The sequence below is a fragment of the Manduca sexta genome, chromosome 27 (genome assembly GCF_014839805.1).
Source record: "Manduca sexta isolate Smith_Timp_Sample1 chromosome 27, JHU_Msex_v1.0, whole genome shotgun sequence".
In the NCBI taxonomy this organism is placed as follows: domain Eukaryota; kingdom Metazoa; phylum Arthropoda; class Insecta; order Lepidoptera; family Sphingidae; genus Manduca; species Manduca sexta.
This window is the reverse complement of record NC_051141.1, coordinates 9,463,157-9,491,005: the sequence shown is the minus strand read 5'-3', so window position 1 is coordinate 9,491,005 and position 27,849 is coordinate 9,463,157. Positions and strand designations below refer to the sequence as shown.

The window sequence follows — 27,849 nt, the reverse complement described above, 5'->3', positions numbered from 1 at the left end:
AAAAATGTCCTAATAAATGCAATGAGTACGTAATGAGTGCGATGTTTATCATAAGGCGTCTATATAAATGAGTGAGCGGGCAGACGCGCTCTTCATACATTACCGGAATAGGCCAACTGTTACATCGCTCTATTGCTGCTATATTTATTTCTGAATACAAAAATGTTGAAATTAGTGGTACCGTTTGTTTTTTTACTGGTAGTGTCAGTGCAAGCTAACCCCCTCCAATCGAGGTCGTCATTAAAAGGTACGATATTTGTTTTATAACAGCGGGATGGCTCCACAGGTAGAACAACAGTGAACACGGATTTTGAAATTAACTTTTACTATTATAGCTAGCGAATTTTTCGTGATAAAATATTTTGTACAATTATTATGTACGCACCTATCAAAGACACAGCGAATAACAATTTGATAGACAAATGCAAGCGTTCGTAACGTGCTATTTGATTGAAGATGTTTGATCTTCCCTTGTGATTAAACATTGGTTGTATATTTAAGATACACTTTGGACCATATTTTTCTGTGTAACATGGAACCCAATAGTAGTGAACATAATGTTACTTCTATTGTGAGTGACATAATAATATGTTACAAACAAGATTGTTTTAAAACACGTATTCACCATGCGCAGTGTAGAGTATGGGACAACAGTCATCGAAAATAAACATAAGATTTACAACTTTAACTAATTTATATATATTTTAAGCCACAACGCAATATTAAGATTATTTACTTTACATTTATTACATGTTACATGGGGGATTGTAGGTACTAGGTACTTATATTCATTTAACTGTTCTTGTTTGTTATACCTACATGCTTATCATAATAAATCGCTTAATAGCTTTAATAATTAAATATGAACATATAAAATGTATAATATTATATACTTACTACGCTATTTTGTTCACTAATATGATAGCATAGGAAAAGTGTAGGTACCTACCTACTTACAGCTTTTAATGCACCGCGACACACTCAAAATAAGTCGCTAGCTGATTCATTTGTTTAAATTCCCATATTGTGTACTGCTCCATAATTGACATTGAATGGTTTAAAAGTTTTTCTATTTAAGGTTATAGCTTAAGGTCCATTTTTCATACATTTTGTTTCACCTTTAATCTGGGTAACTAAACAAGTATTGACAAGTAAAAAATTTAAATTCACGTCTAGTTAGTGATTAGTTCTCACAGTTGAAAGAAAAACGTAAAAATAATTATTATGCATGGATATTTCGGCCTTTAAAATTTAATACGACGAAATTTACTTACTTACTTGTCAATTTTACTTGTCAATACTTGTTTAGTTACCCAGATTAAAGGTGAAACAAAATGTATGAAAAATGGACCTTAAGCTATAACCTTAAACGAAATTTTGCTTTTAAATATTAAACTTGTAAACTGCAGCCAAATCATTATTAGAGTCGTTAAATATAACAATTTTTGTCCATCAAATGACGACGACGCATAGAGAGATGGATTAATTAACAAAAAAATTGGTATTGCGTCTGTTGTGTTAAAACTCGTTTGGACGATGAATGAAGTATTTTGAGGAAACCTATCCTAAGAGTTCTCCATAAAAATTTAGAAGATATGTAAAGTACCTACATGTATGATTTAAACTTCTATATATAATATAGAAGGTCCGTATAGTCAGTAGTTAAGCAGTGGAAAAGTATACACAGAACAGCTATTAATTATTACATATTATGTATATGGGAATACTTCGTGCATATTTTTCTCCGAGCACCCTATCACAGATTGGTTTAGTAGCAATGTATATGGGCTATTTGCTGATATTCCTAAATTCGAATCCCAGGTTGGGAACACTTCATTTATGTTTAACTAATACGCTTTAACCCGAATTTCACGTCCCCAGAACGGTCTGATGGCAAGCGAAGTGCTGATCGTGAAATCAAATCAAATGGGTTGTGCAATATGCCTGTAAATTTTTTGGACCAATCCCATATCGGAGTAGAACATAGTTCAAAAATATATTTCTGTTAACTTGATAAGAGTACTTATGCATCAAAAATGTCTTAAATTTTAATTAGAAAATATTCATTACTATTTATTTTTATACGAATGCTTTAAAGTTTTCTTATAATACCAGGCTGAAAACCTTAACACCCTCTGCAAAGCTTTAGGTAAATAGGATGCAAGACTATCCCTTATAAGTGTTCCTGCATTTGCTTTATTATGTAGTAAGTACAAGTATAAAATAATAAATAATTTTGATAATTACAAACAAGATAATATGTATAATTTCTGCGTAAACTATGACTTTTTTGGAACTCGCAACGCCTTTATTACTATGAGTATGTAATCATAATATTATTATACGATAAAAAAATTATCTGAGTGTCCATTTTTCATTCATCTTATAGGTAAATATGTAAAAGTTATCCATCAAATAAATTGTGACAAAGTAAACAATAACTGAAGTACTTTGTTCATACAGCAGATATTCTTAATTTGTTACCTTCTATTTTATTCTAATACCTAATAAGTTATATCTGAGTAAAAAATAAAACATTTACGATGTTAATGAAATTCATTTGTACAAAGGACTTGTCTACGTAATAATCTCGAACAACAAACACATTGTGGGAACAACAGATATGAGTACAAATCGGGGCGGCCACATCACGTGAAATTGTTTTTAAATAAATTGTGTCAGCTATTATGAGATAACAATTTATCTGCTATGTTGTAATGACATCTTTAAAGCAATTAAGTAACAGCGGATGTCCGTATTATTTAACATCATAATATTCCTCTCCAGAATTAAAAGTATTTTCTACCGTCTGGCTATAAGATAATGTTAGTTCAATTTAACTAGTGGTCGCCCACTGGTCGAAATTTGACCGCAATTTTTTTTCTGCACTCATATAAACTTTAATTATGCCAACATTTTGGTACAAATGTCTACTCACCTAAACATTGTAATATAAGTATATTAACTTGTGAGGAGTTAGCTAAATACCTACTAGACGGTTGCAAATCGAATGAAAACTTTATACACTAGACCGGAATCCGGACCAAATGAAGTCACTGCGTATTGTTTCTTTTAAGCGCTGGTCATTTCGATTATAATATTTAGATATCCAGGTGTTCCGAGATCCCTAAACGGCCCTTGATATTTACTGCATATCCAAAACACGTTCTTGCCAATACGAAAAATGAAAACATACTAATAAGTTTTTTGGCCACTGAAACAATAAGTATTGTAATAGAAGGGCCTCCAATTTTAAACCAATAATCTTGAAAACATTAAGATAGTAGGTAAACGTCTCCATTGAACGGTGAACAAGGAAACAAAATACATTTTTATTTGGGGCAAGGGGTCAATGCCAAATCAATTTATAGCATGTGTTTGGGTAAACTACAATCTTGTCTAAATTATTTACTCCGAAATATCGAACTGTTCTGACACTGACCTATTTATTTCCTGCTATTATGAATATGTTTCAAGGCAATGAGATAGGTACTGCGAGGGCTTTGATCCCTGGTCCACCATTTGTGATGCAGTATACTATTTTATCAACAGCTATCCATGCAGGTTACAATAAGCTTTATTATGAGAGTAAATAATTATAATTCTATTAACCGTATTAGTCATGATCCATCTTTCATTAATGCTTATCGTTTTGCTTGTAGGCTCATCAAAAGTGCCAATAACATATATGTTATTATAGTAACCTGCATGGATAGCTGTTGATAAAATAGTTTACTGCATCGCTAATTGTAGACCAGGTATCAAAGCCCCGCAGTACCTATCTCATTGCCTCGAAACATATTCATAATAGCTGGAAATAAATGGGCCATTGTCAGAACAGTTCGATATTTCAGAATAAATAATTTAGACAAGTTTGTAAGTATATTTTAATCTAACGTGAAATATCTTTTTATCTTCACAGATCAACATGCAATATTTGAATTGGAGGAACCCTGCGTGCGGCAAGGCGGACTCTGCCAACGAATCGAAGATTGCGACCCTGCAAATTTAGTAACTGCCCATGCACTTCTGTGCCCGAAACAACTGCATCTAGGTGCAGTATGTTGTTACGTAAGTGTTATTTACAATTATTTTAAATAATTTTATCCAATATCTGTAGATAAAACGAGCTCGACGAACTATAGTTATAACCACAAAAGCTCATGTATGAATATCTTAAATTTCCATATAAACGTAAATATCTAAGAGGTCTACTTGAATTATATGATAATTAATTTAAATTCCCATATATAACAGTAATACGACCTCTTAAGTAGAGTCTTTGCGAGACTTCGTTAAAAAAGCTTCTCTTGTTCTTTAAAAAACAATATAAGTGTCTTTTCAATGGTACCTACTGTTAATACCAGAAAAAGTTGCCATCAGTCTTACCTATCAGTAGGGTCGTTATATTCGTAATATAATTTATCGGACATATTAATATCGTGTTTTTCTTTTGTTACAGTTTTGAAAAGTGATGGGGCAATATACCGGTGCGCTTGTTTCCCTTAATTTAAAGTTTATAAAACTTTCAAAACTTAACTAGCTTTAACATCATATTTAAGATTAGTAATATTAATAAGATACGTGGTAAGATAATATTTATAAAAGTATGAAATATACGGATTAAAATATTTTATGTTTAATTTATTAGAAAAAATACTTCCTATATTTGTGACTCATACGACGAAGGAATACTTACTTAATTTGTCGGGTTGCAAGAACAAGTTACAATAGGGAAAAAAATAATTGTAAATATTCATTATTAGTGCCGACGAGACACATTTACAAACGCGCGTTCACGGCGCAGGGCCGTAGCTAGGGGGGGGGGGGGGCATTGTGAAGCAATGCCCTACCTTAATAATCAACTAAATTGTACATTACTACTCAATGAAAATATATGGAGCACTGGGTTTTTTATTTTACGATTTGGAAGTTGGTCGCATAGTAAGAGACTCTTTCGAGATTTAAGGGAATATTGTTACATTCTGTATATTACCTTAACAATTACGTAAGTATTAACCTTTTTCTTTTTTTTTTTTTTTACACGCGTTCGCAAGTCAAGAAAACCAAACATTGATAGAGCATTGAGCGCCCTGCTTGTAATAACAGCTGCCCTACCTTAAATTCAAGTCTAACTACGGCCCTGTCACGGCGCTGTTGATGTCCAAAAGTAGGTTATCCCATTTTATTGATTCAAACGCGCCTACTGTATCACCATATCACCTCGTTTTTATCAAAATAGTAATCTGTTGTGCGTTTACGGCGCCACTACATTTCTAAACGTGTGTAACGGTTTACCGTCTGCGTCTGAATTTCGTTTAAAGCGCGTTATAGCGCGAAATATGCACGTCTTCTTTGCGTTAAAAATACTCCGTGTGCATAGGCCCTTAATTTGGTTGCAACACGTCCGAAATGACACCAACACCCGACAGACGCACGATAACATCGCTACTGTATGGATACAAAGCATAAAAGCAGCAATATATACAACCTAATCAATGTAGTGTTGACATAGTACATCTTGCAACTGTGGCGTTCATATGGATTCCTGTATCGAGGTGGCATCGCGCTTTCATTGCGTTGCTGAACCGCCATTGTGTCGCGGCTGTTTTGCGATTGCATCGCTACAAAAAATCTTTTTCACGGGCGACCTCGTAGTTGTTCAAGTCTGGGGTATACTATGTTATTTTTATAATAGACCGTACCGTTCCTTAGTGATCAGTGGGTCCACACTTAGACCATGTCTCCTCAGATATTACAGTAGAATACTCTCGACTACTCGACCACAAATATTGTGAACAAAGGTCCACACCACCCTGCACTCCTGCCTGCCACGCAACCACTCTCTATCCTTACTAGGATGCTTATGTGAATTTTTATTCCGTAAAAAAGCATAATCAGTAAAGTACCTAAGTGTAACATAATAATTCCAGATGTGCAATTGATTTAGAACAGAGGTTCCCAAACTTTTTTTCCCATAGACCCCTTTCATGATTTTGGGGTTCCGGCGGACCTTTAGGTTTTGTAGAGAAGATGCATTACACCTACCACCCAGTCATCGCAGGGGTTTATGTTGGGGTCACCATGCCTCTTACGACCCTTACAGGGCCTTACCTAGACTTTAATTTAAGGTAGGGCAGCTTTGATTACAGCTAGGGCGGAAGTAAAAACGTTACTAGATCTGAGCTGGTCAATCGATTTTTGGCTTTCTTGACTTGTGATCGTGAATGAGTCAAGTTAATACTTATGTAATTGGTAGGGTCATATACAGATTGTAACAAAATACCCTTAAATCTCGAAAGGGGGTTATTCCACCTATCAATACGAATAACTCTTACTATGGAACCAACTTCCAAATCGTGAAATAAAAAACCCGCAGCTCCATATATTTTGATTGAGTAGTTATGTATAATTTAGTTGATTACTAAGGTAGGGCATTGCCTCACAATGCCCCTCCCCCCCCCTCCCTAGCTACGGCCTTGGACTCTTGTCAATATTATCTGCGTACATTAATAGGTGAAGTCAAGCTAACATTTGTATACCAAACCAGTTACATTTTCGTGAACCCCCGCTTACGAATTGTGAACCCCCATTCTCTGGTCACGCCAACGTGAACCTCCGTCAAGTCTCCCGTGGACCCTTGGAGGTCCACCTGGACCATTTTGGGAATTAGTGATTTAGAAGCTACAAGATAGTTCTATCAATATAAACATTGTTCGGCATTGGGTGTTTTGAGTGTTTCTTATACTCAGTACCTACTTATATAAATATTCTTATATATGTAATAACAATAATGATTATACGTTATAGATACCTAATTGTTTAGTTTTATAATTACACACGATGTACAAAATTTAATAAAATCGCTGGATACTAGTTAGCGAATAATTTCAATATAATCCAATAGATGGCGCCACGATAGAATTACATCGCACTAGTGTTTCGTTACCGCTCAGATAGGTAAGCCCTGTGCACGATGCAGTTAGCAGTCTAGGTCACAGTGACCCTACTAGAAAATCCAGTATTTTTGAATTCGTGCACTGGCTGCATCTCACAGCTGCGCGAAATATAGTCTTCAAAATTTCGATAGACGTAGTGGTAATAATTGTGTTTTCTGTAGTTATTATAATAGTAAATATGAATCCCAAAGTTACCTATTACTATTAATGTAACTCGGTATCTACACCTACTACCTAGGTAATGCCTAATACCCACCCTGTCACTCCACGGCTAAACTATAATACTAATTAAACATAAGAATATTTTGGTAAAATATTTTTAAGTTTCTAAGCTTGCATATGTACACACTATGCCCTGTCCACACTTCGCGGAAGATTTAATACTTACAGGCGAATTCGCGGGGAACACTCCGCAAATCCACGACAAATACACTGCGCGCTCGCAATGCATTTTGGATAGTCAAACAGAAAGGATTCCGGCAAGGAAACGATGGTGTTAGCTATGTTAATTCGGGGACACAGAAAACGAACGAGAAAAGGCGAAGAATTTGAGAGAATCCATTTTTAACAAATCGTCGGGAATTTTATGCCGACATGCCAATGATAAAAAAATACTGACAACGTAAAAACACACAATTATGCTAAATAATTTCAATTGAAGAAAATGGTTTTTATACGAGTGTACTTAGAGCAACATAAAATGTGAGTTGCGTATCTGTCAGTTTAAGAATTTTTATAATATTTAAAATATAATATATTGTTACGCGCCGCTATCCTAGCCGATGACATCGGGCGTTTCCGGAAGTATTCGGCTGCGCGGGCAGGCTGGCAGAAGAGAAGCTATGTCACGCGGCGACTATTCTATTTCTTGTTCTGAGATTCTATTATTATTATTCTCTCTGGTTGGACGTTGTCAAAAAAATGTCTAAAATTGTATTCTGTAATTATTTTTCTAATATAATGTTTACAGTAAAAAGAGCGTTTTAACATTCAGAAGTGGGATTCCACAAATGCATAATTTGAAGTTAGATTGAATTCGAATGTGAACTATCGGAATAAATCTGTGATGAATCATTGAATGCCAAAATTAAAATTACCAGATTTTAGTTACCATGGCAAAGGTCTACGTCTGTTGAAGTAAATATGTTGGGAATGCCTATGGAATTGATGTCTGAACATTACTACGATTCACGACATTCATAACAAAAACTTCGTTATGCCTGCTGCTTGGCTCACTGGAGAGGGTGTTTTCTTAGAAACTAAATCATTGGAGACAGGAATGACTGGAGTCATGTGAAGTCAAATCGGTGGCGCAACACTTCAGGCTGACAATGCGAACGTGCGTAACTGTTTATTTTATTTAATCTGATCAGTCTGTGGCCGTGAGCCTTTTGATCATCTTCTGTCTGCAGCCATGACCATTCTGATCATATTGTGTCTGTAGCCATGAGCATTCTGATCATATTCTGTCTGTAGTCATGAGCATTCTGATTATATTCTTCCTGTAGCCATGAGCATTTTGATCATATTCTGTCTGTGATTATGAGCCTTCTGGTCATATTCGGTCTGTAGCCATGAGCATTCTGATTAGTGTTACTAGGTCCTATTTGTTTAAAATCGGGCAACAGGTAAAACAAATCGGGATCCAGGTTGAAGGTTGAAACACAAAAAAAAATTTACTGCAAGTCATGCTAATGTTGGTTTTAATTGCAATTCCTGTTTTAACATCGAATCATAGATCACGGTACAGTGGCGTCTCTAAACAACAGAACAAATTAAAAGTATACCTACAGGGCTAGTGATGTGATGCGTTGTTTATCTTTTTGATAATAATGTCTTTTGATAAATTTATTGATTTTCGGGACATTTAATGTCCCAATCAGTTGCAAATCGGGACGCGTCTCCAGAACTGTGATAACCGGGATGTTCCGCGCACATCGGGACACCTGGTAGCACTACATCAGAACATATTCTGTCTGATTTGACTGCTTTATTTTACTGATCTCCTTCATTCATTCTGTTTTACTTGATTTCTTTTCTGTTTTTCTATTTCTGTTTCTGGTTTTGTGTTTGTGTTTATATTTAATTATAAACTATATATAATATGTGTGCTTCAGTATCGATACTATTTACGGAGCTTGATTTACGGAATGTAAAATTGACATTACCGGCAATGATGACAAATCTTCTGGTTCGGATGAGTTGCCAACATTGTGTAATGCATATGAAAATTGCAGTAGTTGTTTTTATTCCATGTTGGCCATGTACTCTCTGTGCTGGTTGTTTATATAAGCGGAACATACACGTGTAGCTAACGCTGTACTTGAGTAGTGTAATTGTAAATCACATGTCTCCACATCGGCTTCGATCGCCAGTGACAGTTTTTATAAACACTGGGGTTACGGTTAAGCCTGCCGGTTCTCTTAGTTGAATCTGGTCCAGTGTCTTGGTTATGCCTGCGATATAGAATCACTTTAGCGAGGACTTTATAGATATTTGGCATCGAGTTATATACCTATAGTTATTTATTCAAACTGTTAGATTGATAGTCTTCTTAGTGTTTGTTATATTTTAAATAATATCTCCATTTAGGAAGTGTCTTGATACGCGTATCTTAACTGACTATTCGGCTCACATTTACGGGGTAGGCTGCGCTTTCATTTGGTTTTCTGTTATAACAAACGAAAGTTTTAAAGATCCTGAGATCTCTGTCGTCTTTTTAGTTGTTTCGTCCGATCTGATCTTGAATGTGGCTATGCTCTCTGGAGTCCGTCATTCACCGAACATATTCAGAGATTGGTGAGAGAGCCCGGAAGCAGTTTCTGTATCATTTTTCACACGTGAATAACCACTGCCACAGTTTACAAAGCTACGAATCTAGACTTGCTCAATTTAAAATCAGTTTTCTTGAATAAAGACGCGAGATGGCAGATATCATTTTTTTATTTTACAAAAATGGGTTAACGATTACATTGATAACTCTGTTTTGCTAATGAAACTTAATTTTGCTGATTCTCGTTCTGGCAACCGTTTCCATAGCAGAGTGACTTTCAACTTGCCAAGACAACGAATCAATTATAGTTATCACTTGCCTTTGTGGCGAATGTATTAGACCACAATAATATGCTTCAAGAAATTTGTATTTTAACGGTACAGTATCTCAGATTAAGAAACTTGGAATAATAAATTCTGTCCCTAATTTGTGACTTCAACTAATTCGTTATTACTAATTCAAACACAATGTAACTTGCTTCCTAATTTATTTTTATTGCATGTAGAGTTCACTTCTCGAAAGTCGTGCACCTAGTTCTGTTGTTAATGTATCCGTTCTTAATTTGGAGTCATCTTATGTTATCGATTAGGTTAGAAGAGCTAATAATAAAAAAAAATATATGTTGTTCTTATCAATCTTCTTGTGTAGTCGTATAATGGTAATTGTTGTCCACTGACTTGAAATTAATTCATTCTCAAGACCTCAGTCATTAACTATGTGACTGTAGGTGTTGATAATGTCTCTGTTTTCGATGAGAAGTTCATTGCTGATGTTCTCTGCACCTGAAGTTTTATTTGACTACTTTTATTTTTCAGAGATTGTCTTCGGTACCGGTTCTTTAAAGGTCGGATCTGTTGTTTCTGTAGTATTTCTGCATGTGTATAATTCTTGGATGCATTTAGTAGCTTTGATAAAGACTCTCGTATTGTGGTTTCTATTATGCTGTTTTTACCCTTTATGCTGGTGATCTAATCTCTTTTCGCTGTCTGTATTTTCCCGTCTTTTTTCTTAATGCCTCTGGTCGTTTGAATGCATTTTTTCTGTGTTTATAATCTGGAAGCATGGCAATCTTCCGCATGTTAGTTTTAAATATTTTATTAATTTCAGTTATGACTTTTCTAATGCTTCTTGCCTTTATGCTGTGTTAATCGTAAACCATTTGATTAATTGATTTGATTTAGTTGGTTTATGTTGCGTATGCTTATTTATATGTATGAATCTTGTGCTGATAAGTCCTTATTGTGTGTTATATTATTTTGTGTTTTAACTTCCTTTGCGACTTCTATGAAGTTCTTTAGTTGTGCTTCTCATTCCTTTTTATTTGCTGCTGTCTTACTAATTGGAGGTTTTGCTTTGAAAGGTTTAATTGTTCTGGGTGTTCTTTTTTAAACTTAAGTTTGGTTCTCAGCATTCTATGATTGCTATTAGTATTCAGCATTAACGGTATGTAAACTTTCGATAAATAAAATTAAGGTCTTTGGTTGCTGGGAATGAAGTAAGGAAACGGTGTTTAGGTACTATCGAAAAATAAATTATATACACATATAGTGTGAAAGTTAACTGCAAAATGGATAAGTTGTTGGATATTGTGGATACGCAAAACTTGATTGGTTTATTAAAGGGTTAATCGATCAGAAATAGTAATTTACTGGTAAGTATGTTTAAATATAGATACCCGATTCAGTTCTGGTTTCTCAAATTTATTTTTGTCAATACCTTTGGTATTCACTTTGCAGGATGGCCGATGTTACGCGCCGCTATCCTAGCCGATGACATCGGGCGTTTCCGGAAGTATTCGGCTGCGCGGGCAAGCTGGCAGAAGAAAAGCTATGTCACGCGGCGACTCTCTGGTTGGACGTTGTCAAAAAAATGACAAATTATATTCTGTAATTATTTTTCTAATATAATGTTTACTGTAAAAAGAGCGTTTTAACAATATATTTTTATGATATTGTGTGCATGCAACTTTTATTCTATAGATAAATACAATCCGCAATCCTATCTCTACATATGCAATCCTACAGCTAAGGTAAGGGTAAAAATGAAACTATTTAGTAAAAAGAATATTATTGTATAATTTTAATACGTTAAAACATTTATACAGAAGCGTTATCATAATATATTTGGCACATCAAAATACAAGGTGCACCATAAGAAATTTCATTTAATTTTGGCATTATATAAAATTTGTAATTTTATTTGTTCATAGTTGACTAGAACCGAACATATACCACATTTTCTATATTTATCTACTTACTGCATACGTAAAAAAGTATTGTGCGCTTTGCAAGTAAGCCAAAAGTCTATTTACTAACATTTTGAGAACAGTTTGCGATAAATCTGCTTCCATTGAATTTATATAATGTTTATCACTGACTTACATTTGTAATATCTAATTTTACATTCAGATCATAAATGATTTTTTTGCCTAAGGGTATTAACTTTTTATTATATGCATTTTATTCGCTATTTATCCAAGTCTACTACAACGTCTTGAACAGGCCGATATTATTGTAAACGTCACTATTAGAGAGTATTTTAATAAGATACGTATAATAAAGATTGTTAAAAAAAATAGATACGCCATACTATATCACGAGAAAGCCGACATGTTGAACAAGTACAAACAAAGTCGGCTAGTAGTCATCTACGAATAGTTGATTATGAAAACGTCGCAATTGGGATAATTTCGGGTGATTACAGAATGCGTGGTAATGACGAATCTATATTTAAAATATCATTAACAGAGAATAATTATTCTTAAATAAAACAGTATGCTCCTTAAACACCTAAGGCCGCATTGTAACTTATTTACATTACACATAATTATATAAAAGATATTCAAGCCTCCCCTTATTTTCAGTAATACTGAATACAAAAACGCAATATTTGTAAAAGTGATATTAATACGTAGTAAAATGATAACAACCCAGTTTGTGATGTTAATTAAACATTTTTTTATTGCCCTTTTAAACACAACTTTTTGATGTGGTGAAGTTGGGGCGACAGGGCCACTTATAATCTGAAATGAAATTCTATATAATTTAAATAAACAAAGGTATTACTAATGGAAAAAAGATTATAGGAATGGCACAAACGCGAAAATAATATTTAAATTTTGTTTATGCTTACATAATTGTGTGCAATACAAGTTAAATATTGTTAATATTTAAAGTTTGTTTATCCTTATATAATTGTGTGCAATACAAGTTAAATATTGTAAGAGTTCTTTTTATTTATTTAGGTTTCATGTTATAAATGTGGCCACCAAATATATTTTTTGCAGGTTCTTATTGGCTATGCTCTACAGAGATACATACAATATGATCGGTTTTAGTGTTTCTTTTCAGTTTGTTATAATACAATAAAAAATACAATGAATTTTGTTTAATGATATGAAGGAAAATTTACACCATTATAAAATTATTATCATATAAATCATCAACTGTAATTGCGAAATAGAGAAGATTTCAATATAATATAAAAGTGATATTGCGAAGATAAAATTAAATGTATGAAGTAATTCTTAAATTGTCGAATATTAGAGAAAGGATATTGGGGGGCACTAGTGATCATTTCTATATTATATATTATAATGGTTTTAGTGCCACAAATATAACCTGACTTTTTTCAAATATTGCACATAAAATGTTATTTAAGCTATTTATAAAGTTCATGATTTATGTCTATTTGACAGTAAAGTTTATTTGTTTATTTAAATGATCTCGATTTATAGATAATTTTAAACAGGTGATGACAAACTTATTTGTTTGCGTTAATATATTTCATAACAAGTGGCCTACCCGACTAACTTCACACTAACTTCACCACCAAAATTAATAAAAAAAACGTTTAATATTAAAACACTTAAAAATACATCCACAAAATTTAACAACATGAAAAATAAACAAAACGTAAAAATTTAAGTATAATCAACGACAACTTCCTTTGTTTTTAATTTCTTGGTTCTTACTTTAACTACCATACATAATTATTATACTGGCAGAAAACAACCATAAAGTGTTAAGTAAATGTTATTAAGCGTTCAAATTAAATCTTAAGCTAAAACAGAGCACTGTAATTCATACTATATATCATAAAATACGCAAAAAGAATACTGGTATAAAATAGATTTATTTAAATCCCTACTACAATTTATTTAACGATATAATCGATAGAAAGACTTTATAACTAGCAACTTATGGTTTAATCTCGTATGGTATAGAGCATAATATTGCTAATATGACGTTTAAATTGACTACAGTTTATTTAAAATATTAGTAATTGAGAATCAAAAATTTCGATTTGACTAGTTTGTATATTTACTCTTCGCCGTAAGAAAAAAAATACTTTTAGTAAGCACCTGAAGCAGTTGTTAGATGAATTAAAGTACATGAAATTTATTTATATTATTATAATTCGTTCAAATGGATACTGCATTCCAATAATGCATAGGCAGAATCTCACCGCTCAACTACGTTGCAATGAATTCTCATGTTGCTTGTCGTTTCTAACAAGTTATAATTATCTATCAAGCTAATTATGGACTTTGTGACTACCTCGCGAGACTGGCTCGTGGATTCTAGATCAATAAGTGCATCCGTTCAGTAGCGTCACGAAGCTTTAGACTGTGGATGCACAGCTTTAACTATCATGTCCGTAATAAAAAAACAGTTTCACTAAGACTCGGAAGGTAGTCGATTTTTAGGTTCTTAATTTTGAAATTTCAAATCTACTCTAAACATAACTAAAACCACTTTTATACAAATAGACCGTTACATTTTAGACTTTTTTTTTTATTATCATCAAGGCACAGACATTTATAACATTCACAGAATAAGTACTTACCGCTTATAAGCTTATTATATTTATAAAAAAAATAATATAACAATAAAGACAATATAAAATCAGATCCAGATCCAAGAAAATTATAGAAAATACTGTATATAATTATTCTGTATATAATTATTTTATTGCCTATAAAATATATGAACAGTTACTGCACATACAAATATATTATTGGGTAACGGTATATTGTAATTATAATTAATAAATTGTTTTTATGGAAACTAGAGTATAAACGTTTAAATTTTGCAAGAGCACTATTTTATTAAACACGCGGAGTTACCGAGTGATATTCGACTACGAATAAAATTGACTCTTTTATAAGTATAAAATGTGTGTTACAGACAGAGTCATCTCATAGCTTATTTCCAATATTTAAGAAGTTTTGACTTTATTTTACCGGATACTGAAATTATTACCATCCATTATAGTTAATATCCTTCCTACCTTGATGTTTATCAATGGATGGAAATGGACCTCAAATTGCTCACTGGAGATCAAAGACGTATGGAAAAGATTTTTTGTACATATTCAGCAGTAACGTGCTAATTGGCAGGAAAGTATGAGGGATTTACTAGTGGTAGGTCTCACAAATGTAAGGGTCCGCCTGGATAGGTACCACTGCAATTTCTATATCTGCCGCCAAACAGGAGTGTGTATTCACTAATGTGTTCCGGTTTGAAAAACATTGTAGCCACTGTAACTACTGGACAATGGACATCATACGACATAATATTTCATGTCTTAGAATGGCGAGCGCAATGGAATACCAAAATACTTTGTAATTCAACGTGTTGGATGGTGGTTCTACTGTTTACGGGCGGTCGTATCGCTTACCATCAGGCGAACGGCAAACTCGTCTCCTCATTAAAAGCAATAAAAAAAATATGTATATAGGGAAAAAACGACCAATAGTTTCATTCTAAAGTTCTGATTGGTCTTTGTCGAAGAAGCGAATGAGTTCTGCAGATGCGCATGCGCCACTGTTCACACATAGACACTGTACATGCGTAAAGTGATCCAATTTGATACTAGAAGTACATAAATACAAACAAAAAACAGGCATGCATAGTTATATAAACATAATAAAACATTACTGAAGGTTGAGGATACCTATCCAACGTGACATATAGGTTAAATATTGGGAATAGCCATAAGTATATGTAACTAACTTATACCGTATACATTATATATATTATTATACGTAGAAGAGTAATTTCACACTTTATTTTAAGGAGATTCGATATCAATACCTAGGAGATTATATTTATTCCTCCTGCTCCTCGACAGCCGACAGGAACAACTTTTGACATAAATGGGTGAATTTTGCTGTAACAAGAAAAAATATTTAGAATGTCATAATTGCCATTTTCAGGCATGGAAGTTTCGTTCTATATTTGATAAAGCGTTACTTCAAAATTCTCCTATGTATACATATTTTGAGTTGGTTTTTTAAAGGCGTTTCTCGTGTAATGAGCAGCCAGTTTAAATATACACCGAGGACGGCAACCATGAGGTTTGAATTAGCATGATAGTTCTTAGAATGGTTATTTTCAGTGTGTATAGTGGTCTTAATAGTCCCACCTTCTTATTCATAAACGTTATTTATCTAAGAACGGAGCATTGCTGTGATAACATATGTTTCTCGGTGCCGACGGCATGGTAGTTGTAATTGGCTAATATTGATTTCTAACTTTAATCTAGTTGGCTGTCAGATAATCAAAGCTGAGAAACAGTCTTGTTATCACAGCAATGCTCTGTTCTTAGATAAATAACTTTAATGAATAAAGGGGATAGTCTTAATAGCTTATTTAAAAATAAACACTTCATGATCTGACCTTCCCGTTTCCAAACTAAATCCGGTTAACGGTGTAAACAAGACAAACAGACAAGTTCACAATCGGTGTAATATGTATGTTATTCCTACTGTTTACGGGCACGGGCGGTCCTGTGCTTACGATAAGGCAATCGGCATGCTTGTGTCGTCGTTCAATAAAAAACACAAATCGTCATTTAATTTTATAGATTGTACTGACTTGAGATAGCCCGTATGGTCTTTGGTTCGCAGCTGATCAGTGCGTAGTAGACGGGCACGCCGGCCAGCGTCATGCCCGCCCCGGCTAGCACCGCCACCGGTTCACTCACCACCGGCACCACCAGCAGAATCGCACTCACACCAACGAACAGTATCGGCATCCATAGTGGCACCTGCATGAGGAAAAATATTTATAAATGCTAAACGTATATTGGCACAGCTACAAGTTAATAATGTAAGGTTGCTGCGTTCAATTCAATCGAGTCTCATTAATGCATCTACTATACTGCCAGTAGCACCGCGTTGCGGCGCGTCGAGCCGGATCACTGCGTATACAAAATAAATGCTATTCGAATGGTCGCATTTATAGAAACTATGAAAAATTTAAAATTTTATTGCTGGCATTCTTCAATTAAAATATTCAAGTAGCAGGTATTTTTAAAGAATCTTTTTTTCATTTACACGTTTTAGCGACGTAACTTGATGCTTGTATTCGTCAAGGATATGTCAACTGTGCTTTGAATAGTTGGTGTACCACACTACTCACTTTGATAGGTCTCGGAAGGTCGGGCTTCTTGTACCTCAACCACAGCACAGCACTGCAGCTCAATGTGGTGAAGAAGGATTCCACAACTGTGCAGTAGGTAATAAGTGAAGTCAAGTTGTTGGGGATGAGCATCACTAGTGAAATCAACATCTGCAACGAAACAAAAATCCAAGAATGCCTAAGTTTACAAGTAAAATAATAATGCAACCATCATCTTTAATTTGATTTTAACTAAAACCTTTGCTGTGTCGTAAAATCATGTTATAGGTTACAACTTCAAGGCCAATGAAACAAACTTATTCACATTTATTTGCAATTCATTTATAAGGAAGTGTTAAATAAAATGTTTGTTAACCAGCAGTTCGGGTCAGATCCTAACAACAAATTTCAAAGTCAACATCTCTTTCTTAAACACTGTGAAATACAGAAGTTCTACTGATCTTTTAAAATATAATTTTGTTGTTTTTATGCATGCCAACTTACTAGAAAGACCAGGGACGGCATCGGCGACATGCATTTCATGTTAATATGCGCCAACAACTCGGGCATGTGTCCGTTCCTTGCGCCAGCGAAGCACATGCGCGATGACGTCATTATGTGCACAGTTAAACCACCAAGAATTGCAATCGCGACCAACGTAGGCATCGCCCATTTCACCCAGCTGAGTGCGCCCACTGCGAAGTCCTAAGAATTAAAAAAACGGATGAGAAAAAATAGGATAACGTGATGTTAAACAAATAAAGCAATCATCAAAATCCTATTTTGTTTTAAGGAGTTCCCTACTGCATCTATATAGTTGAAGGTGAAACGTATGATGTAACATGAAGCAATATTGAACCGAATACAAAAACAATCATCTAAATCATATCATCATATGAGGCCACAGGACATATACCAATGAAATTAAAATAGGATCATTCCGAAGCTATACGAAATCTGACGCAAAATAAAACATTTAATGCATACTGCATATTTCAAATAATTATTTATCTGTGTTCTATCACTTTTCTCTAGTCAAACATTTGCTTTTTTATTACTTTTATTTTATTATACAGACACACGGGATTCTTTTGTATTATGTAAAATAGGCTTCGTGAAAAGTAGCCGGTCTCTAGTACTTAGAAAATGATTTATGATTGGTTAATGAAGATAGGTATTGAATAATAATTATAACATATGGGCGATTCCTATAAACAATCTTAACCTATGCCGGCGGACCCATAGCAAGAATGTACCAATCAGAATAGTGTTTGTTTGACATACTTAGTTTAGCACTCTTGGGGGCTATGTAGTTTTTATTCCGAAAAACCTTTTCCACGCGGGCGGAGCAGCAAGCAAAAACTATCAACTAAAAACTTACGACAGCTATCGCCTCTGTAGCTCTAACGCCAACAGGACCTAGGACAGCTAGATACGAGACATTCGCTAACAAGTAGATAAAGGTGACCATTGGCAGCGACAGGTAGATCGCGCGAGGAAGGTTCACGAATGGGTCCCGCAGCTCTTCAGTCATGAAGTTTAAGTAATTCCTGTAGACAAATAAATTTTGTTACTAATAATTTTATCTGTGTTTGAATTTTCAATTATATTATGCTAAGGGTATACTGCAACACGTAGCTGATCAGTGACACAAAAGATATACAAATATACATATTAATAAGCACAGTTACATGGATTAGGAATGAGTCACAGGATTAATATTTAAAGCCCAAAAACATTCCACATCATTACAAATAGCATTACACATAAACATTAGTTTTCAAAAAATAATTAGCTCTATTAAACATAGTTTTAAAAATTTTTGATAACACATACCATCCGGAATATGAGAATATGCCAGAGTAGAAGGCGACAGACCAATCACTAACTGAAGTCTTTGTTCCCGCCCAACCATCAGAAAAATGTTCCACTCCACCTAGGTTAAGGTAAAAATATAAAACAAATTGTCACCACAGATAAATCCAGTGGCAAAATGCTGGTCAATGAGATAAAGTCAATGAGTAGCATATTCTTGACCATAAACATTGAACACTAATCATTAGAGACAATGATTAAAACAGATGTATTCCTAATTAAAATCAATATTTTTAGAATTAGTTCTGTCAGTTGTTAGTACTAATAAAGTATTTTAATTATTGTTAAAGATATTGTAATTAATATCACCTATCCCTGCATACTAATAATTCAGCAAAAATATATTTTATGACACCAAATATTATGTTGAGAAAAGACTATTTTTCTGATAACACAAATGTAATATAACTATAACTTTTTTATGCCTGATTGATATTGTAAGTAGTTTAAGACGTGACATGATTCTACGGACAACCCACATATCTGATAATACTTTTGATTTACAACACCTACATTCTGTCTCCAAGTATACTCTGGCAAGCTATAAAAACTACATAAAAGTCCATTCAGTAGTTTTGGAGATATGTGCTAACAAAGAGAGAAGAGTTTAAAAAATTCTGATTTATGTTTGACTCTTCCACGCCTAACCCCTATACTTTTTATTATATTTCATTCAATACACAGGAAAACCAGGTTCTAATGTTTTATTTTATGTCTAGATTAATAAATATTTTGGTATTTAACCATGTGTCCACTTACCTTTTCCAATCCACACAATACCTCCTATAATGATAGTAACAAGTGCCAATATCTTAGTAAACATGAACACATTTTGAACCCTGGTGGTAAATTTCACATCATAAGCATTAATGAAGGTTAGAAAACCTGAAAACAAAGTGTATTTATGTCAACAAACAATGAATAAAATATCAAATTATACACTAACATTTGTCAAACAGATAAACAAACAAACATCAACAGTTTTTTACATTTCATTATTTACCTATTCCTCGGAACTCATTCTTTTTTTCAAAATTATTTAATATAAATATGAGTAATAACTGCTTTTAATACATATATTTTTGTATAAATATGGAATCTACATTATAACATTTTTCATACATCTTTAAAAGTGAGACTAGAAAATTTTCATTATGCTTACAGATAGTGGCTGCAGCTATCAACTTCCTGCACATGGGGTCTATGGGACAGTTTGGAAAAATTGGTTCCAGGAGATTGTTAGCAAATGTTAATGACATTATTGCATTGGTACTGGGCCTGGAAAAATACACAATGATTAAAGGATTGTTTTACCTTTGTTGCAATGAGGCTGTCTATTTTTATACCAATGAAATTGCGATAAAAATGTACAAAATCACCCCTTATAGCAGTGATATTATAGAATAGATTAATTAGGACTATCAAAGCTCTAATGCATCAATATTCTCCTCATTATGCTTATACAGGACAGTGACTTATAACTTGTTTTAAGACTTTTCACATTTTACAATAAATAATAATAATAATATCAGCCCTGTATTATATACTTGCCCACTGCTGAGCACAGGCCTCCTCTACTACTGAGAGGGATTAGGCCTTAATCCACCACGCTGGCCTAGTGCGGTTTGGTAGACTTCACACACCCTCGAAATTCCTATAGAGAACTTCTCAGGTATGCGGGTTTCCTCATGATGTTTTCCTTCACCGTTAAAACGAGCAATAATTCACAAATACACACATATTTTTTTAGAAAAATCAGAGGTGTGTGCCCTTGGTATTTGAACCTGCGGACATTCGTCTCGGCAGACCGTTCCACAATCAACTAGGCTATCGCCGCTTTTTTTCACATTTTACAATACCAAAGAAAATATTTTTTATTTACTCGGTTCTAATAGGCTATTGATGTGGAATATAGATTTATTGTTAAAAACAGAAAAAAAATCTTACACAAAAACTAAATTAGCATCCCAAAGGTACAAAAATGCCGGTAGCGGTCCATATGCTTCATTAATGTAGTGGTAGTCACCTCCACTCTGAGCCAGAGTTGTACCTGTAGCAATAAAAAAATATATGCAAGTAAACAAAGTTGCACAAAAAATGTGTATTATGTCTACCTATAGGTACCTATTCTATCGCTAAAAAAGGAAGGAATACTTTTGGCAAAACAAGTGCCATTAAACATAACAGTTTTATAATAATTGTCATTATTTTTGAAAGTACATAGCTATTAATACCCACTATTTGCAATTGTAAGTATTTCAAGTATATGTCATTCATTCCAAAAATATATCCAAAACTATTTTTATTCGTAAATTAATATTAAAAACTATTATCGAGAAATATAATTTGCTATCTTTACTTACCCAGTTCGGCGTAGGACATCGCACCCAGTGTAGCAAGCACCCCGCATGCTCCCCAAACTATCAAGGCACCCCAAACGGAGCCCGTCTTTACTAGCACTTCTTTGGGTGAAATAAATATTCCACTACCAAAAATGATACCTAAAATTATAGCTACGCCCTCCAGCAGTCCAAGCTGCTTTCGCATTTTCACTTTTTCACTCATTTTCTTTTAACACTGTACGTGTACTATTTTAACTTTTTATAGATCAGCCACTTTTATTGCCTGTATTAATCTATTCATGTAGTAATTGACCTCTCACATTTCTAATTATGAGCTTAATGGCTTGTTCTTGGGAAAAAGTTTGTTCTTGGCTGTTGTGAAACTGTGTGAAACACTTCAAACTTCAAAAGACGACTGAAAAGAAAAATACGACCATTTTTTTTTAAATACACACATGTTAATACCCAAAGAGAATATAACCACTGATAACCAGAGACCACTATATTATTAAATGCCCCCACCCCTGACGTCGTATGACTCGTATAAATCTGCTGCCGGTACACACCGTAGGTATATTAAGGACCGTATTCACGATCTTTATTGTTGGTAAGTATTGTCCAAGTCCGATCAAGGTCACTTTGCTGGACGTGATACATGATAATATTACAACCGCATGAGTCTTGGATAATATATTATGTATAAAATAATATTGTATGACCTTATCTTTCTGTCAAACTATAGGAGAAAATGCTCATGCACACATTTATACAATCTCATAAGGTGTGTGGAAAAGGGACAGTGTTTAAGTTTTTTTTATGAGTGCGACCATAATGACACAAAACGGTGTAGTAAATACTAGTGTTTGTATTGTACCTTTCATGTAGTAATAATATTCAGAGACAGAATTTTTTGTTCACGTCAATAAGCAAACGAGGCGTCCTTTTTAGATAATCTTCTCAAAGGTATGAGTACTCACATTTCAAAATAACATTTGTTTAATAATGTATACAGGCTAAATGACAAGGGATTAAATCAAACATAAATCTCGAATAAATATTGCAAAATTACAATTATAAGCTCAATACACTTAGGTACATTTTTATATACTTATCATAATATCGGATATATTAGTAAATTCTATCTGTTACCCGCGGCTTTGCCCGCGTAAAAAGCCTTTCCTGCTACAAAAAATCATTCATAGCGCCAAATGTACAACAGATTAAATGTTCAAATATTTACCACTCGAATAAATTACTGCGATGTAAAGTAGTCTATATGTTAATCCCAATGATAAAAGAGTGTAGAGGATGACCAATATGGTCACGTGACATGCGGCACATTGAATGCATAAAATGGCGCCGACTCCGCCCCTTACAATAGTGATATGCTAGTACCGAAAATTTTGTATCGACATCGAAGAATTAAAAAAAGATACACAGGCCCAAAAAAGATCAAATACAAAAGGGGTTAGGTTCTACCATAATATAACAAACCATAATATAAACAAACCAACTGAGACTGATTTATAAGTAACATAAGAAAGCAGTACTAGTTGTGACAAATATCCAGTTGTGTTTGATTCATTTTGTATATTTGTATGTTGCACTATTCCTTGCTAAAAATTTAAGTTACAGATTAAGATATTTACTTAATACATGATAAATGGAATAAGATAGCGTAGCCAGCAATTATTTGGTTGGTATTATTTTATAATTAGTTATTATGCTCTTTGATCGAGAAACATAGCTATGTCTCAGCAAACTAAAATCAATGAGCGTAAAGATAGTGGTTAAGATTATCAATTATAATAATAATTTGCAATAACAACAATATGATTATGTATCTATTTCCGTGCATGCAAAGGTTGCTTGAAACATTAGACCGCCAATTGTAAAAATATATCTTACATTTCATCTCTATGTTGTTTCTTTTATGTTTCATTGGTTATGCAATAACAATTTTAATTTTATTCATAGAAATATATTAAAGTAATATTACTATTAGTATAATAATCATTACTATTTTACTTACCGGGAATGTTATTGGAAAACAGTTAGCTTTTACTCGCGGTACTTTTAACGTGTGGTGCTTTTAACATTTCTTCTCAAAATGTAAAGAACAAATATATGTATTTGGTGTAGGATTCCAATCACGTCGCCCAATATTCTCAATTCATTTTGCCCTAGTTTTTAATTTTTTAGGGAATCTAAAAAAATAATCTAATTTCACTTAGTTTGTCGTTCTGGATAATACAATATTGATGTGTAGATAATACAATATTGAAGAAATGTAAGAGCACACGCTCTAACATTCTTTCAAAGATAAAAACCGTAACTGATAAACGGGCGTCTGTTAAAATATCGATATCAATAATTTCTAAACAAATCCGCCCATCCCTAAGCTCGTGTGTAAACAAACTTAATGATTTTAATATATATAAATCACGCCTAAAAGGGTCCAAAGCTTAACAAACCAGATCCACACATCATTTTAATTGATAAAAACAAATCCAAAAAGTAAATATACAAAGATATTTGCAAATTTTTGGTAAAACAGTTACTAACCTATGAAAAGATATTTCGAGGTCTTTCTTGCGTGAATTAGATTTGCATCCTTTCACACAACACTGAGTCATTTTCGAAACTTAACAAATACACTATTAAAGACACTGAACAATTGAGGATATGATAATTTTACTTTAAATTCAATATTTATGAAGATTTGTTTACATCGTTTGACACTACATGTACTTGCCGTCTGGGCTGCAATAAATGGCGTCTTCTGCCGCAACGTAGTCCCAGCGTGTTGGAGTAAACGAAATAGTGCCATATTCGAGGAAAGCTATTATTTTTGTCTTTTTTTGTTGCGTTCCAAATAAGCTTTGAGTAAAGGAGATAGACATATATATATTTACAATTCTGCGTCGATTTCCCTAACATAAATATAATTTATTCATATAGCTAACTTTTGAAGCCTGTCCGGTTAATCCGAGATATGATCTATGCATGTTCCACATTTTATTGAAATCTGCTCATTGGCTACTACTTATATTTCTATCAAATATAAAAACATTTTCATAAACATTGGCATTTAAAATATTAGTTTTTGCTCGCGGATTCGTCTACGTGAAGGAGTTTTCAGGATTTTGTTTTTCGACTCACTTGATATTATGTATCGTTACACAAAATCATTATTTTATTTTATTTTATTCAAAAGGAACAGAAAACAGTTACACATTAAATAAGTAAAGGGTAAAGTTACACATGTACTGTAAACATGTAACCAATTATAAATTGTAGCCCTTGTGTTATTTTGATGTATACCCAATATTACTGTAAAGTTTCATCCAAGTCCGTTCAGTAGTTTTTTCGTGTAAGAGGAACAAATATATATACATACATCCATCCTCACAAAAATAGTATTTATAATATTAGGTAGTTTAAAAGTAGGATTTATAAGACAGAAGGAGTATAAGTATTAAAGGTAGGTTTTGCTAGACGTATGACGAATAAATTTTGAAGGCTATCAATAAATTTAGATTTTTTTTACGTTCTTTGTCGGTCACTTTACAGAATGTATAAGATTGACCGTAAATAAGAGCCTTTATTTATATCTCCTGGTAGTATAACTGGGAATATCGAAAACAATATAAATCGCGGCAAAAAATTATAAATACTTAATGGTTTTTCTTTGAACAAAAAGTACAATATGTTTATAATATGAAACAATCCTTTATAATTAAATTCGCCTGCTATGAATGATTATCACAGATTTGTACAGACATTTTCAGTATTTTTTTTTCATAGTAAGCAGTAGGTTTAATGGTTTAACCTTAAAAAAAATCGTTCATAGATTATAGAACAGTAACGTATATAGTTCGTTTTTACATTTATAACTAGAATTGAGTATATCAGCCACAAAGATCAGCCATATAAGTATGCATTAGTTACTATCTCATAACAGAAAACGTTTGCTGTAATTGGTATATGTATGATAGGTACGGGCATATTGTTTCTAAGCATATAATATGTATTTTTATTTTATGTCTGCCAATTATTTGGTCATAGCCAGCGTATAACGATTAACGCAGGAATAAAAAATTTACCACTCCGTCCAATCGTCAATTACAGTAACAAGCAATTAAAGTTTTAATAATGATTATACTATCGCTTCCTATAAAGTAACACTCTATAGCTAAAACCGAAACAAGAATGAAGGCTATTTGGTTCAATTTGTTATTCTTGATTATTACCTTTAAAAATAATAATGCAAAACTACCATCTATGGTAAGGCCTTCTCTCTTAGCAAGCAAAATATTTTTTTAATATTTATATAGATATTTAATTGAATACATATTTATTAAAATGGTGATATCGAGAGTTATATCCGACCACCTACCTAACAACCTTATAATTTTTAGATAGTTTGTCGTCTATATTTATTAAAGGACCGCATTTAACTACCCTCTTAATTATTGTGCTCTGTTCTCAAAGTACCTAAATTAACAATATGGCAACTCGTTTCAAATATTTGTTATTAAGAGTGAAGACTCTTTGTCTAAACGATTTTTTTATATTTTATAATGTTAAAATATACATTACACGTTTCCAGCATCCAGTATTGGTGGCTCGATCATCTTTAGATTGGATGCCAAGTAGAGTGAATTCTCTATATTCCGATGTTGGGGCGTGGAGTGGAAAATTTGTAAGTATCTGTATGTATATTAAAAATAATAATATACTATCATTAGCCAATTTATATCTGATATTCATTTTAGAGGCCAGTTATGGACGAAATTGAATCAGATGAAGCCTTGAGATTCTATCAATTTCTTAATTATTTAGATGGAGGAAGTTTTGGTACAGGTAAGAGGTATAAAATTGTAACGTAGGTATGAAACATTAATTTATTATATCTTTTTAAAATAAATTGTTATTTTTGAGGTCCAATCGATGAATTTGTGGAAGCCATGTACAGATTAGCAAATTATATGAAGCAGCAAAATAGTAGAGAAACTCAAGCAAGAGGTATGCGGGAACTAGAAGCCATAAATGGAGAAAAAGGTAAAATCCTATAATTCTATAGAAATGTCATGAATCTATACTATTACTTAAAGCTGAAGAGTTTGTTTGTTTAAACGCACTAATATCAGGAACTATTAATTTGAGTTGAAAAAATATTACCATGTTAAATAGCCCATTTAACGAGGAACGCCATAGATTAATAGGGGCAGATAAATCAATGAAAAAATTTGCAAAAATGGGAAAGTATTCCTGTTGAGAGCTTGCATGTGTTTTGTAAACGGTTAAAGTTATACAACAATAATATACGAAAGAATTGTTCCTAAAATTGTAAATACATTATCTTACAGAGTCCCCCCACCACACCAGTCTGCCTGTCTGAACGCAATAAACTCAAATACTACCCAAAAGATTTCGATGAAATTGGGTGTGAAGCTGGTTCGAAACCCTAGGAAGTACATAGACTACTTTTAATTCCACGAAAATATATAGCGGAACTTTTATCCCAGAAAACTCTTTCATGGAGGCGAAGGCGCGAGCAAAAGCTAGTATTATAAGCAGGGGATAATGAGAGCTTTCTTATGTGCAGGAAACAGCATCAAAACTGTTCTAGAAGTAAGCACATTGATTATGAGAAAAAAACGCAAATTTTTCTGCACCGGCGAAGTTAAGGAACCAATTGTAAATAATAAAATTATATGCAAGGTGTGATAACAATATATGGCAATGTACATTAAGATTAAAATAGAACAGCTGAAATCAAAATATAGCTTTATATTACAGGATAGAATATTACTGCCGATTGCTGGTACCTCTTGTAGAGATGCGATAATGTACTGGCATCCCGATCTAACTGAAGAACATTATTGCGTCGGGGCCCTTGAATCAAAGAGTGCAGTACATATTATGGATATTGAAGGTAAAAAGAAATCTAATGTATTTTATTTCGTAAAAAAAAATCATAACGTTTTCATCTCAATCATAAAATTTGTACGCAAAACAGTTACATAAATAAAATTGATCGAAAAGATAATTTACTTTGCTTTTTCTCGTCAAATTATTTACGAATATGCATAATATACAGTAACTTTCTTTTCTAAGTTTGCTTTTTGAACTTTCTATAACATCACATTGTCATTAATTTCAGGTGAAATGTTTTGTAAGGGGGATGATTATTCAAAACGTGAATATCTTTTGGCATGTGACTTTTACGAAGACCAAGAAGCACCCGTAGCTGACTTATTACAATATTACCCCGATCCTGATCCTGAAATATCGCCTAAGTTATTTTAGAAAATATTTACAAAAAGTAAAATTATCGTAGAATTAAATAATTAAAAAATATACATGTATTTTATTAATTTTTCAATTTATATTAACATCTGAAAATACAATATATAACGTTTCATCAATCTTGCGAAGTTTATACTCTTTAGCATTAAGGCCTTCCCTTTAGCATTAAGGCGCGATAT

At 33.2% G+C, this 27,849-nt stretch overlaps 3 protein-coding genes across 5 annotated transcripts; 2 read left to right on the top strand and 1 right to left on the bottom strand.

The window, feature by feature from the left end:
• The first annotated feature begins 75 nt into the window (after positions 1–75).
• On the top strand, positions 76–4,631 carry LOC119190829. The gene is made up of 3 exons (XM_037443857.1): positions 76–247; positions 3,923–4,071; positions 4,463–4,631. Exons 1-3 carry the CDS (start codon positions 163–165, stop codon positions 4,466–4,468), a joined length of 240 nt encoding a protein of 79 aa, XP_037299754.1. The 5' UTR covers positions 76–162; the 3' UTR covers positions 4,469–4,631.
• A 7,219-nt stretch (positions 4,632–11,850) lies between these two features.
• LOC115449435 (Y+L amino acid transporter 2) lies at positions 11,851–22,091 on the bottom strand. 3 transcript variants are annotated; one of them, XM_037443984.1, is made up of 11 exons: positions 21,878–22,091; positions 21,377–21,770; positions 20,961–21,063; positions 20,176–20,291; positions 19,773–19,898; positions 18,975–19,074; positions 18,520–18,688; positions 17,643–17,843; positions 17,160–17,309; positions 16,614–16,785; positions 15,845–15,906 (listed from the first exon to the last, which is right to left on the bottom strand). In XM_037443984.1, the coding sequence occupies exons 2-11, from the start codon at positions 21,576–21,578 to the stop codon at positions 15,845–15,847; spliced, it is 1,401 nt and encodes a 466-aa protein (XP_037299881.1). In that variant the 5' UTR covers positions 21,579–21,770; positions 21,878–22,091. The 3 variants fall into 3 exon arrangements, with proteins under 3 accessions (XP_030033119.2, XP_037299881.1, XP_037299882.1); XM_037443985.1 differs by having other exon boundaries at positions 21,922–22,085; XM_030177259.2 differs by lacking the exon at positions 21,878–22,091 and having other exon boundaries at positions 11,851–15,906; positions 21,377–21,864.
• A 3,440-nt stretch (positions 22,092–25,531) lies between these two features.
• On the top strand, positions 25,532–27,721 carry LOC115449434. The gene is made up of 7 exons (XM_030177258.2): positions 25,532–25,642; positions 25,968–26,060; positions 26,134–26,221; positions 26,300–26,419; positions 26,967–27,082; positions 27,161–27,296; positions 27,525–27,721. Exons 1-7 carry the CDS (start codon positions 25,568–25,570, stop codon positions 27,668–27,670), a joined length of 774 nt encoding a protein of 257 aa, XP_030033118.2. The 5' UTR covers positions 25,532–25,567; the 3' UTR covers positions 27,671–27,721.
• Positions 27,722–27,849: the final 128 nt, after the last annotated feature.